We start from the raw sequence: 13,258 nt of genomic DNA on the forward strand, positions 1-13,258 counted from the left end.
AGAGACTCAAAATGGTCAGTCACAGAATCTTGATCTGTCTTCCCCACTACACTACCCATGCACTGAAATATGTTCATTTTGTTTCTTTGTTTTGTTTTAGAATCCAAAATGATCGAAAAGCATGGAGGATACAAATTCAATGCTCCAGTTGTGCCAACTTCATTTAATTTTGGAGGCCCTGCCCCAGGAATGAATTGAATTATCACTTTTCCTGCTACTGTGTGATTGTAGTGAAGAGCTTGTGTTCCTCCCAATAGTGGTTCCAGAACTGGTTCATGTTATCTACAACTCACTCTAAACTAATTTATAAATAGATTGGACAAAAGCCCCAGAAGTGGGACCTGATCGTACAACCTAATACTGGAAAGCAAACCAGAGGTTTTATTGAAGATAGGAAGAATCTGAATTTAAAGCTTCAAATGACACACTTTGGAGATCGGAAATCAAGAGGGGATGTCATGAAGGCAGCTTTTCTTTTTCTGAGGAAAAACAAAATAGACATGGGCTGCAGGACTATTTAAAATGTCTCATTTACAGTACAAAGTAGAAGGCAGACAATTTTTACACCTGTGGCAGTATGAGTATTTGCCCAGTTTATTTCCCTTTTCTCCCTACTATTGGGTGTCTATTCTTTTAATGTAAATAAGATAAGGTAATCAGATAGCCTTACTTAATCTTCATCATTTCCATTTATCAAGATTGTTCATATGTAGAATATTGGACACTTAATGTAGCACTACATAACTGATAAATCTGTAAATGAATTAGCACTTTCATATTGAAACAAGCCTGCTAGCCTATGTACAAAAATAGCAAAAATGTTTGCTGTTTATAAAAATAAAAAATAAGGGATGTACTGGGGAAAATAATTTCAAGTTATTAATTTAAAATGAACTAGCAGTTTTGTACCTGGTGACTTTGTGGTGCAGTCACCTCTGGTTGTGACTTGAATTCGGTTATGTAAAAAGGGGTTAGTGATATTTCATTGCTGCTAAAGAAAAAATAGCAACACCCTCCGTGTCCTTTGTTTTTTTTAAAGATCTCACTGTACAAGGTAGAGAATTGATACAAATGTGTACTGTAAGCACAAAGAAAAAAGCTACCCTGTTAGGTAAATGAGGGGTGAAGATCTTAAGGTCAATTGAAGTGTGTGGATGAAACATCTACATATGCAATCTACTAAAAACACGACAATGTCATTGGCTGATCTGGGCTATGGTGTATAAATGCAATTTTTTTGCCCCAATTGTGCAAAATAGTCTTTTTCCAGCTCATGGTAGTGCACGTGCACTACTCCTGCGTTTCATTCCCCCTCTTTTTGCACTTGCAGCATTAGTGTGTGCTGTTGTCTGCCTGATCCAGACAGTGTATTTGAAGTTTTGCCAATCTTTCATTTTTGAAGCCACAATTTTCTTCCTTCAAAGTTGCTATAGTAACTAGTATTTTAGCTAGAGAGGCAAAATACAGTTCCCTCTGGGACCACTATCAAAACCACTGTATGAAGAAGCCAGCAGGGAGATGCTGTGAACGGGTTGGCTTAAATGCCCCCTTTTTCTTTTCTAAAAGCAAAAATCCATTGGCGTTTGATCTTGCCTTGAGATCATTGGTGTCAGGTCTTTTAAATCAAATGTTTGGGTTGGTTTTTTTTTTCTTTAGGCTGTTTTTATATAAAAATGTCACCTGCTGTTACAATTGATATTAAACGAGCTACCTTTAATTTAATGTAAGCCTCCAAAATTTAAATACAGGTTAAAAAATAAACTTTTTATCTGTAAAAATGAAATGCACATATATATATATTATGATACTCAAAATGCAGTCTTCAGAAAATTGGTTTGTGTGGTGTGGTTTTTTGCATCAGCAGAGTAGCAGGATTTCGTGGTTTGGGGTTTCCTTCTGAGCTGACCAGCACCACACTCTGCCTTCCACTGGTGCACAGCCGCTTCCCCGGGCACTGGAAGGGATTTTCCAGTTGCTCCTCTCCCAGCTGCTCCAGCAAACGCTTCCCTGCGCACAGGGCGCAAAGGGGAGAGGCTGAGCCAGAGCTGCAATGCCGTGTTGCCCTAGGGAATACCAAAGGGATACTTTAAAAGCAAAGCGTGGACTAAGAGAATATTGCACCTGATGTGAAAAAGCCTAAAAGGATGAAGCCTCGGATGGAGTATCCATCCTTGGAATGGTAGGAGAACCACGGTGATACTTGTGCACCTGTAGCTGACTGGCCAAGGGCACAGAGCGGGGCTGGGTTGGGTTTTTGGTGAGTGCGTAACTCATGGGCACGTCCAGGTGTGCTCTGGCCCCCAGGTCATCCCTAGACAAGGTTTTATTTTTGTAGTAAAAGGTGACAGACAGAGCATGCCTTCTGCTGCCTTGGAAACACCCAGTGGGACATAAATCATTTCTGAACATCTGCTTGTTGGGTATCTGCTTATCTTGGTATGCATCCAAAAAATGTAAGAGAACCTCTGAGGGCAGATGAGCCACTTGTGCCTCATGGCACGAGGTGTGTGACGGCAGCAGTGAGAAGGCTTTATGAATAAAGCAGATGATGAAGGAATTGGGGGAAATTACCAATTTCAGTGCCATTGTCAGTTCTGGAACAGTCACATTTTTCAAGTCACAAGTCCAGGGAAGAATGCTATCTTGGTGTGAGGAATACAGTCTTAATTCAAAGGTGCTTTTATGTGTCACTAGACTGGTTAGCAAGGAGCATCTTTTTTAAGAGTGATCTAGAACTTTGCTTTCCTTTGCTCCCAAGAAATGTATTTATATAAATTGCAAAACAACTTTGCATTGTTGGTGGTGGTGATAGTGCATTTTGTGATGCAATATATCAATTTCAGTGATACACATGTCAAATTTCGAACTGATCTTCCTCCTAGAACTTGCACTTATCCACTCCAATTTCAAGGATAATGCAACTCTAAAGGAAGGGCTGGGAAATTTAAAGCCTCTGTTTTTTTCTATTATGGAAGATCTCCTTGGATTAATAAACATCTAAAGCAAATCCTTATCTTCACTTATTTCAGTGTGGTGTTTTGAATGTAGCTGTATTCTTGAAGTGTAGTTCCTGTTCTAGTTACATAGCTCTAAGGTTTGTATTTCCTTAATATTTCTTCAATCAAATATTAGGCACAACCACAGTTCTCTTTATTGGGTTAGATGTAAAAAAAATACTTTTTTAAAATGTTGGCATACTGGGTAAATATTTTTTTCCTAAATCACTATCTTAAAAGAATTATTAATAAGTGTCAGCATAGTACAGCAAAGCTCTGTTCAAATCTCTTACAGCCTAGAACTACTGCTGCAACATTCCTCAAGTCTGCAGTGGATTAATTACTGACTACCTGACAATAAACACAGGGATTATTTTATTTATGCCTAGTAATTGATACCTTGTAAGTTGATTTTTTTTTTTTTCCTAAAGGAAATTTCCTCCACTTGACTATCAGCTCTCACAGCAGAATCATCATGAGGCATCTCGACGCATTTTATCTTTGTTTCTGTGTAGCTCTCTCTCAGTCCTTCCCTACATCTCCTTTCTCTCTCTAAACATGTTCAATTTCCGGGCCTGAATTTTCAACCCTGCAACTCAAGTTTTAACCTGCATGCAGAAGTAAAATAGAAAAAGGTTTCTAGAAGTAAGATAAGTTTGGAAGGTCGAAGGCTCTCTCTCGAACAGCTCCATGCTGTTAGGGACTTGAGTTCCTTGAGCTGGGTTTTTCCTTCCCTGTGCTCTGGGACCTTCTGAGTACCCAGAAGGAGCAGTGTGGAAAAGCTTTGTCCAGTGTTGTGATGCTGATTTTCAGTTATTTTCAAGCAATATGTAGCTTCTTTATCTTAAATGGTGTGTCATTGTTTTGTGTATTCTGATTTTTATAACAAAACGCTGATGCTAGAAACATAAAGCACTTCAGAATGGGAGAGTGGTAGCATTTCACAGAGATGTTAACAAATAATCGGTTAATACAAGGGAGTTGGGGAATCAGAATTTTATCTTGGGTATTTCTGTTTCTGTACCTCAAATCAAACCGATGGCTGCAGTTTCTACCTTGGGTGAAAGTTTCCCATTAAGAAACAATAAGGAAAACTGTAAGCTAAAACCGCTATTAGGCCTGTTCGGGAATAAGCTTTTCCCGGCCTTTGGTATGCTTCAAGAACTTACAGCTGTTATTCAGAGCAAAATTTAAATGCTTTTACATCTCCCATGTTTGGAAAGATGGAGCAAGCCCCTCAGAACGGGGTATCAATGGTGATAATTCGCGTGAACTCCAGAACTGGGTTTTCTTGAAAAATCATCTACTCATTTAACCATAACACCTTTAGACTGGGAGCTGGTAAGACTATTTATTACACGTTTCCGCACCTAAAAATCACATAAGGATAAACACTCCCAAGCATAGCTTTAAGCACAGGGTCCTTATCCCCAGGGGCCGGGCTGGCATGGCAGCCGCAGATAACGCGGCGGGAGGCCGGCAAGGGCAAGGCGCTCGCTGCCACCGGCGCGGCCCTGCGGCCCACGCCCCGCCGAGCCTCCCCAGGGCCCGCAGGCGGCCGCAGCCGAGGGGGAGCAGCTCCCTGCAGGTCCCGTGTGGCCGCCGGCGGTCCCGCCGCCTCAGGCGCTCGGCGGGCCCGACCTGGGGAGGGCAGGAAATGGCGCCGCTCCCCCTGGCGCGCGGGCGCCGCGCCGCCCGCGGCACAAAATGGCGGCGGCCCCGCGCGCGGCCCAGCCGCGACGCCATGAAGCCGCGGGGGCGGGGCCGCGGGCGCGCGGCCAATGGGCACCGGCGCGCGGCCCCGGGGCGACCAATGGCGGGCGGCGGCGGCGGCGCGCGCGGCGCGGCCAATGGGAGCGGCGGTGGCGGCGGGCCCGGCCCCGCCCGCGGCGCGCGGGGCGGTGCCGCGCGGGCGGGCGGCGCCGAGGCGGCCGTTTCCTGTCCTGGTGCATGGTGGGGTCGGACGGAGGAATTGTTGGAAAATTTCTCGGCGAGGTTCGTATATAAATGTGCTTTTACCCAGTGTGCCTTATGCTCCCTCCGCCATCTCCGGACGGGGCCGCCGCACAGCGCCGGGCCGGGCCGGGCCCGCCGGCGGCGCTCGGGGAGGCGGGCAAGGGGCAGCGGGCGCGGGCGGCACCGAGCCGAGCGGCGGAGCCGTGGCGATAAAGCCGCTCCGCTCCGCGGGGCTCTGCCGGCCCCTCCCCGCCCGCGGGGTCCTCAGGGCCGCCCCCGGCCCGCTCGGCGCTGCGTCACGGGCGGGGGCGGCGGGGGCGAGGGGGCCGCGGGCCGGGGCGCGGCGGGCCCCGCGCTCGGCGGGCGGCGGGCTGGGGGCTTCGGCTATTTTTCTATTTTTCCCTTTTTCATTTGTTTTTTATTCATTTTTAATTTTTCTTAAAAAAAAAAAAAAAAAGATGATATTCCTGTTTTTTGTCGGTCGCTCGGCGGCACCGGAGCGGTTGCCGCGGGAGCTCCGCGGCCCCGCGCCCGCCCCGGCAGGGACAATCCGCGCCGGCCCCGGCTCGCTGCTGCTTCACGCGGGGCGGCCGCCTTCGCACGGGAGGAGGCCCTGGCACCCTCTCGGCTTCTGAATCCGTCTATTTTAGTGCATCTCTTTCAGCTTGCCAAAGTGCAAGAGCATCTTAATTTTCTTTTTTTCTGGTTTTTTTTTTTCCCAATACAACTCCTTTTTGTCGTTCCCGTCAGCTTTTCTCCTCCAGAACTTCCAATAGAACGGGATAACGAGAAGCTGCCTCCTCTAGAAAAACCGCCTGCAATAACTCAAAGATTTTTTTTGTTTTGTTTTCTGATGAGGTCTTACTCGTGGTGCTTTTTTTCGTCGAGAAAAAAAATGACGTGACTTCCGTGGAAGTTTTAATTTTCTATTAGGACAAGCCTGCGGTTGAGCAGGTCCAGTTCTGTATGAAGTCTCTTAGGGGTTGGTTTTGAACTATCAAATAATTGCATTTGTCGTCAGAGTGATGCCAGTACTCGTAGGGAATGTTACTCCTGTTTCCATTGATGTAGGAACTTCTGCGTTACTGTCATTCAAAGAAAACATATTTCTCTTGTCATACAGTTTTATGGAGATTCTGCTTCAGGTGCTGTGAATCTGCAGCCTTAGAGGACTATGCACCAGATATTTCTGTTTTAGCTTCAAGGTGATCATACCTGAAAAGTTAAATTCGATTTAATTGCTAGCTTTTTAAAATAGCCTCTGCGTAGTATATTTTTAGCTTTGTGCATTTGCCATACGGCTTTAGCATGGCAGAGTGCGATGTGGCCGTGTTTTCATGGCTTCTTTCTTTGTATTTCTGCATTAAGCTGTACATGTGTCAAAAGCGATTCGTCTGAATCAGTGGATACGAAACGCAGGCATATGTAGTCAAATAATCGATGATTGTTTTGGTAGTAGATGCAGCTTACATGTGAAAATAAACATTTTAAAGAGTTTTGAGTATGTCAAAATGATTTTGTAATTTAGGTAAACATTCTCGTTGTAATTAAAATTTCATTTGTAGTACCGTATCTGAGGAAGAGTAATTTTGCTTAAGTCTAAAATGTTTTTTAGCTAGAAAGTCCCACAGACTTCTTTATGTCTTTATGCTTTTCTCAGGAGAGGGGCACAGCAATAGCCAAGTGATGGAACAGGCCTGGTTATGGGTGCCAAAATTAGTCTGTAAATTTGGGGTTGTTTTCTCTAGAATATCTCAAATCATGTGCGGCTTCGGCTCAGCGGACTGTCTGCGGCTCACGCTTTTCTGTCCTGTGCTGTCCAGGAGGAGGGAATTGGCAGGAGTTGGAGCAGTGAACAGGTCTAAACTGCGGGCTGCTGCTGGTGGCTGCCTGCTCACCTGCAGTTCTCTGTGGGATGTGCACAGGATTAGGCTGAGGGTTCCTCCGTTTAAGTTTGATCAGGATGGCCTTGTTTAAGATTAGGGGATGTTGATCTTCCCGTGCCGTTGCATGTGAGCCTTAAAGAGTTTTGGGTTAAAACGTGCTCAGCGTAGGTGGAGTCTTTGAGAAGTACTTGTTAATTAAGGTCTGAGCAGTCTTTAGTTGGCTCCTGTGAAACTCATTGTTTTCTAAAGTGTAGGGCTCAGCTGAATTTGGATGAGTCTCCACACAAAACCAACAGCACATTCCAGATAATCAAGGCAATAATCAGGGCAATTCTTCCAGTTTCAGTCATTACAATGGACAGTGTAAATATTCATGAGGAAAATCGAACTGCCTCAGTGCTCTTGTTCTCCAATTCCTGTATTACTCCTCTGTGTCTGTATTTTAACTTGTATCTGCTTCCTTGATCATCCCCACGATTTCTGCTGCTTTTATAACTCCTGCAGCCTCTGACATGTATGTACATAGCACAGCATCGCAGGCCAGCCTTTCCTTGCCACTGGCTTTTTTGTCTGTGTTGCCACATCTGTTGCCCATCTCTTCAGCTCACCAGTAATGATTTTCTGCTCGGCATCAATAGGGGGCAGTTTGTTTTTTCATTTCTTCTGTGCTAAAAGGAAATCGGAGCACCTGGTAAAGAGAACATGAATTGGGTAGTCTGCTCCTGTACCTTATGTCTCAGAAAGATCCCAAAAGATGGAAGGAACGCATTTGCTTACCTTGCGGATCCCTAAAATAGACTGTGATCCAAACAGATGGATCCTCTTCTTGAATCTGAGCACAGGTATTGTTCTGAGTCTGAGGGAGGTGCCTCTCCATGGACACCACTTCCAGGGAGGAGGTGAAGGAAGCCTTGCAACCCATAGCACAGTGGGTATTGTGGGGGTTTGCCTGTACATTAGTCTGTAAATTCCTCTGCTCTTGGTTGTATTCTACCTAAGTGAGTATGATTTTGGTTCTCTCTGTGCACCAGCAACTCTTGATCAGTTACTGAAAACCAGAATTGGATTAAATGAGTAAATGCTTTTAGTGATTTAGGCACTGCTTTTTTAGTTGTATAGTTGGGTTGTACTTTGCTCCAGCAAGATAATATTTGTTAAATAAGTACTCGGTTTTGAAGGGAATTTACAGTTCCAGCAGGTTCTGTGATTTTTCAAGGTTGACATTGGAGTTATACTTAAAAAACTACATAACACTTCCCTCAGTCTGTATCGTATTGTCTTCAGAATCTTTCCTTCTCTATACGCTTCTTGAGTGGAAAATTGTGTTACCTGCCCAATGCCCTTGGACTTCATTTGTGATGACAGACTTTTCTAGAATTGGAGGATGGGCCCATATTTGCAAGTTAATTGGTGTTGCCCATATTTTAAGTATATGCACACTGAGCTAATAATGTACTACACAGACTTCTGCAGAATGTACTTAGATGTACTGGTTTTCAATTTACATTTGTAATGTGGTTTTGGCAATCCAATAGACTGCCTGTTCAGTTCATGAAATACAAGCCCGGCTTAAAACGCTGCCGTTAACTGTCATGGCTGCTGCTGCTACATCTCTAATGTAGTTATCAGATTACTAATTAACTCCTAACCACACAAAAAAACCCACTCAAAATTCCTTCTTTTGTTAGCAGTCTCAGTGGATTTGCAGGATTTGAAAGGGCATGGCCAGGATTAATTTGTTTTGGTGATGTAAATAAGTCACTTCTGTGATTCCTTGACAATTAAGAAAGAAGTCTGTTTGACATTCAAGTAAAACATGGATAGAAATAGTTGGTCTCAGTTTCTTTCAGATTTTTGGCCCTTATGTATTTACCTGTTCACCACATGTTCCCAGTTTTATTTAAAACACTGATATAACTGGAGGTTTTATGATTCAAGGATTAAGTAGCTCCCTGAAGCTCTCCAGAAATTAACTGTATCTTTTTTTTTTTTTTTTTAACTGCAAATAGGCATTATTCTAGGAGTGATTTGGATACAATTGTGACATGAATCACCTGGATGCTTTCTTGATATAGCCAGCATTTTAGGTATATATACACTTGATGTTTCAAACAAACAGAAGCCAAAAAGAAGAACTTTTTTTAAAAACACACACTTTTATCTCTTAAATGCTTTCAATCTATTTTACACTTCATGACTTCCATGGTGAAACTCCACTGGAATGAAATCTTGTGCTTTATCTCATGAGCATGCTGAAAAGTTATTTTAAGTTTGGGTGTTTTTTTCATCTGTGTCAATCACGTAAGTTTTTTTCAGAAAATCACATAACCTACCACAGTTTCAGGGTTTTTCCCTGAATTTGCACTTTATAATTTAATTTATCCTTACTTTTTTTTTTTTTTTACTCTTAAAACTCAAGTAATTTATTACCAGTTAGTCCACAGTAAAGAAAATGAGGGTTTTTTTTTAGGAAAGGTGTGCCTGAGCATTAATAATACAAGTTTGGCCAGGAGAGAAGAAATGTGTCTTAGCTTTGAGCAAGGAATATCATCTTGACTTGAGAGAAACTTGATGGCCTGTTTTGGTAGGTGAGTTCCACTGTTCCTCTTGCAGTAGGTCTGCAGGTCGTTCCATGCACGCAGCCAAGCATTCCCAATGACAGAGGTGTTTTCAGTCACACCTGAACTGGGTGTTTTGGTACAGATTATATGGATGGCCCTTTCTCAAGCCAGGCCTCTGGGGCACTGCACTAATAATAATAATAATAATAATAACTCTCATTATGGCATTGCTCATTGACCAGATGCAGTAGTACACTTTAGGTAAGTAATTTTCAGAATCCCGATCTCTACCTCTGCAAACAGTGCTGTGTGGATCTCAATGGCTTGTCAGCTTCCATGCAGGATTTTTGGAATTGGCACTGTCGAAAGACTCCTGAATTGTTCCAAACTGCTGGCTCAAGGCTGTGCTGCTCACTTGGAAGCAGTGGTGCTGTAACAGTGCACCCAAAGCAGATGTGGTCATGGAACTGTGTGTCTGCTGTGAGGTGCTTGTCCCAGAGCTGCAGCAGCAGTTTAATTTGCTTTCTGTCAGCACTGCTGACAGCTCACATGCTGATGGAACTACTCTGGCCTCCTTTGATTAACCAGTAATTTCTTCTCTCATATATTCAAGGAGCATGTGAAGTAAGCAGACATATTTGGAATCAACCTGAGTCTTTTCTACACGTGTAGGACTTCTTAGTGGGTGGCTTTCTGATCTGCCTGTGTTTAAATACCATACATTTGGAAATAATAGCAACCCTAGCACTCCCACAGTGTGAAATTACACACATATGCATCATCTCATAATATTATATATAAAATGCCAACGTTGATCTCTGACAATTTGTAGATGGTATTTGCAATGTAAACTGTATGGTAATGACTTTTTGGGGAAAAAGACTGCTGGAACATGAAGTGATTTTGTTAGGCTAAATGCAGTTCTCACTGCCCAAGTTCTCATGGCTCTCACTGAAGTCAGATTTGTGCATCATTATGGAAGGGATAAATTTGGCCTTGCATTTATCTATTATTTCTGAGGAGATGCCAAACCCTGCGGCAGTGAATCAGTCTTGGACTGCATTATTATCAGGACGTATCTCTTATGGAACAGAAGAGTTGAAATACTATAAAAAGTAAAAAGGAGCTTTGAGTTTGACTTCAAGCCTCTGCTTTGGGCACCATGAGTCTCTGCAGGTCAGCTGTGCTGCCACCATGAGCGTGTACATCGAGCTTGTGCAGTTGGCAGTGCTGTCAGTCTTGGTCAGGTTCTTTTCCAGAGCCAGGCTTAGAGCCCATGGTTGATAATTCACACACTTCTTTACCATGTAGAAAATTAGAAACTAATTGTGTAATTTGCTGTTAAATTGCATATCTTACCCCTTTATCTGAATCCAGCTATTGTTACCAGAGTCCATAGTAGAGATTTTTGTTCTGTGTTTCAACCTTGTTTCTCTCTTACACTGTGGATGATTAATGTGGTGGAAACTGATGTTTAATTATGTTTTGCATTTACAAGAGACAGGAGAAGATACAGTAAAAGACATTGAGATTATATGAGAAATATTTAGAAGTGCCTGACATTGAATAGTCTATTGTATTTATTTGTTGGAAGTCAGTCTCAATGATTACAGCATAAACCTCAATGTTTCAGTGCAGTGGTAAAGTACTGGAAAAGGTAAGAGCTGTTGATGAAGAAAGAAATCCACGTCTGTTGAAGCATTTGTTCAGAGCACCCACAGAATGTAAATTTCTTTTCTGACCCTGCTCCAGATTTCTCCTGTAAAACTGATACATAGGGAAACAGAAGTAAGATTGTGAAGTCTTTAGTTATCCCATGTTTGTATTTCTAAGCTTATAGGTGACAAATGACGTCATATAATTAGTAAAACAAAATGTTACAAGTCCTCTTGAAACTTTGTGTGGACAAGCAATTTTCCAGTCCATTCCAGACATCTTTTGCCTTGAGACCCAGAAGGCTGTACTGCATATCAGTTATCAATTCAAGTGTATTTGACCAGATTATTAATTGTAGGTACTAATTTGGTCTTTCACAAATGTTTGTTATTCAGACTAGTTTTGTGAAATTACAACTATTTGCAGTCATGTCAGTTAAGGGCCCTAATGCAGCCAGTAGCCAGTTCAGAAAAAGCTTAATTACGTTACTGTGCTGACATACTGGAACTGATTTTGGGATCCAGCTTTCTCAAATGTGGGAGTGCTGTTTTCTAGAAGTTATTAATGAAAGTTTTACTACTGTGAGGTTATATGTCATTTGCTGTCTTGATTGGTTTTTATTTGCCATTTTTATAACTTTTATAAAATTACAATGATTTTGTACATTGTTTAGACATGTATTGAAATAAAAGTGATGTTTCTTTTAAAATGAAATAAGTGGGTATTATTTCAAACTTCTCAGTGCTGTCTTCACGATGGGAGTGAACAATGACAAAGTTACTGAATGTCTGGAGTAGCTTTTTTCCTGTCTGACTTTCCCATTTCTTTCCACACATTCAAGATTGTATTTTATAACAGTAAGTTTTCCATGACTGCTATTACAAACTTTATTCCATTTCCTGTGAATCATCCTCTAAGCATCATCTCTTTTTCTCTAAGGAGTTTCTCTACTGCAGGTTTTCTCCTTTATCCAGCAATGCAGTGATTTAGTCTTTCTTTAAATGATAAATTCCTGCTACTTTCCAGTTTCACTGGGGTCTTCTCATGCTGTACTTCCTTTCAGCTGCTGGAGTTCCCAAGTGCCCCAAACCCCTTTTCTGCTCCATGGCAGCCTTGCCCTCTGCCAGCTCTTCCCTCACTTTTTAACTGCCTGAATCCACCTGCTGTGTCTCTGTTGCTTGTTTCCTGTTCTTATTGGAGATTTCTGTTTCCAGTTGCGAAATTGAGTTTATGTAAAATCCACTCTTTTAACATTGCATCTTTTCTCCAAAACAAGTGATGGCACCCAGAACATGTTATTTGAGTGTTAGTGGAGGGAAAAATACAGGAGGTGGTCTCTAGATGGGCAACTTGATGAAGTCTTCATGAAAAATACTTTATTTTTAACCACCTCTCCTCAGTGTTGAGAATTTAACATTGCCTGAGTTCACAGTTTTTTCTGTTCAGATAATTTGCAGGAGGGAAAGGGGTGGTTTGGGATTTTTGGTGTTTTGTTTCTTTATGTTTTTTAAATAAAACATTGCACCTGTGTACTTAATCTGTCAGTGTTATACTGGAGTTACTGGCTGTTGCTTCCTCTTGTCAAACACTGTTTCCAGTTCAGAGATTTTTAGTCTCACTTTTCTGTCTGGGGCTGACTTTTTTTGAGAAGTATTTTAACCACCTTAAAGAATGGTAAGATTTTCTCTACATGAATACCATAGGACTGTTTTGGTGACTAATTGTTTCAGGAATGCAAGATGTGTTACTGTCCTTGTGAAAGTCTTCCCAAATACCATTAACATGCCTTTGAAAATTACAAATTACATGTATATGATCAATGGAGATTTGCAACAGAGTTCAGGAAGTCAAGTCTCAGGTTTTCACTTCAGTGAGTATTTCATGACTGAGCCTGTACTTGTCTTTTCTGTTGGACAGCTCTTGAGATTAAGAACACATGTGCATCAGTCTTGCTGAGCTGCCACACAGGCTCCACCCCAGTTCCCATCTTTTCCTAAAAATGGGTGCTTCCAACTGCTTTTCAACTCATGAGTTGCAGTATTTGCAGTGGGTAAAGGAAATCTTTCTCTTCCCAGATTTTTGCTGACAAAACTCCTGACAGGTTTAAGGAAAAATGCTTAGTGATGCAGATGCACAGAAATAAAAGCAATGAGGTCGATTAGGGAAAAAAAGCTGGTGAAATCCAGATTGGAAAAAGGATGGA

General features: G+C 42.3%; 2 protein-coding genes across 3 annotated transcripts in view; both read left to right on the plus strand.

Annotated features, from left to right (window-relative positions):
- Positions 1-3,014, plus strand: part of IPO7 (importin 7) — a 35,325-nt gene extending 32,311 nt beyond the window's left edge. The window contains exon 25 of the mRNA XM_050335961.1: positions 101-3,014. Coding sequence (XP_050191918.1) covers positions 101-198 — 98 coding nt within the window. The 3' untranslated portion in view covers positions 199-3,014. The remainder of the gene's footprint in view (positions 1-100) is intronic.
- Positions 3,015-4,892: 1,878 nt separating this feature from the next.
- ZNF143 (zinc finger protein 143) overlaps positions 4,893-13,258 on the plus strand; it is a 38,271-nt gene continuing 29,905 nt past the window's right edge. For both annotated transcript variants that reach the window (XM_050335963.1, XM_050335966.1), the window contains exon 1: positions 4,893-4,991. The gene's annotated coding sequence lies outside the window, so the exon portion shown is untranslated. The remainder of the gene's footprint in view (positions 4,992-13,258) is intronic.

Source organism: Myiozetetes cayanensis, unplaced genomic scaffold (genome assembly GCF_022539395.1).
Source record: "Myiozetetes cayanensis isolate MyiCay16 unplaced genomic scaffold, myiCay2020 scf6-25, whole genome shotgun sequence".
Classification (NCBI taxonomy): domain Eukaryota; kingdom Metazoa; phylum Chordata; class Aves; order Passeriformes; family Tyrannidae; genus Myiozetetes; species Myiozetetes cayanensis.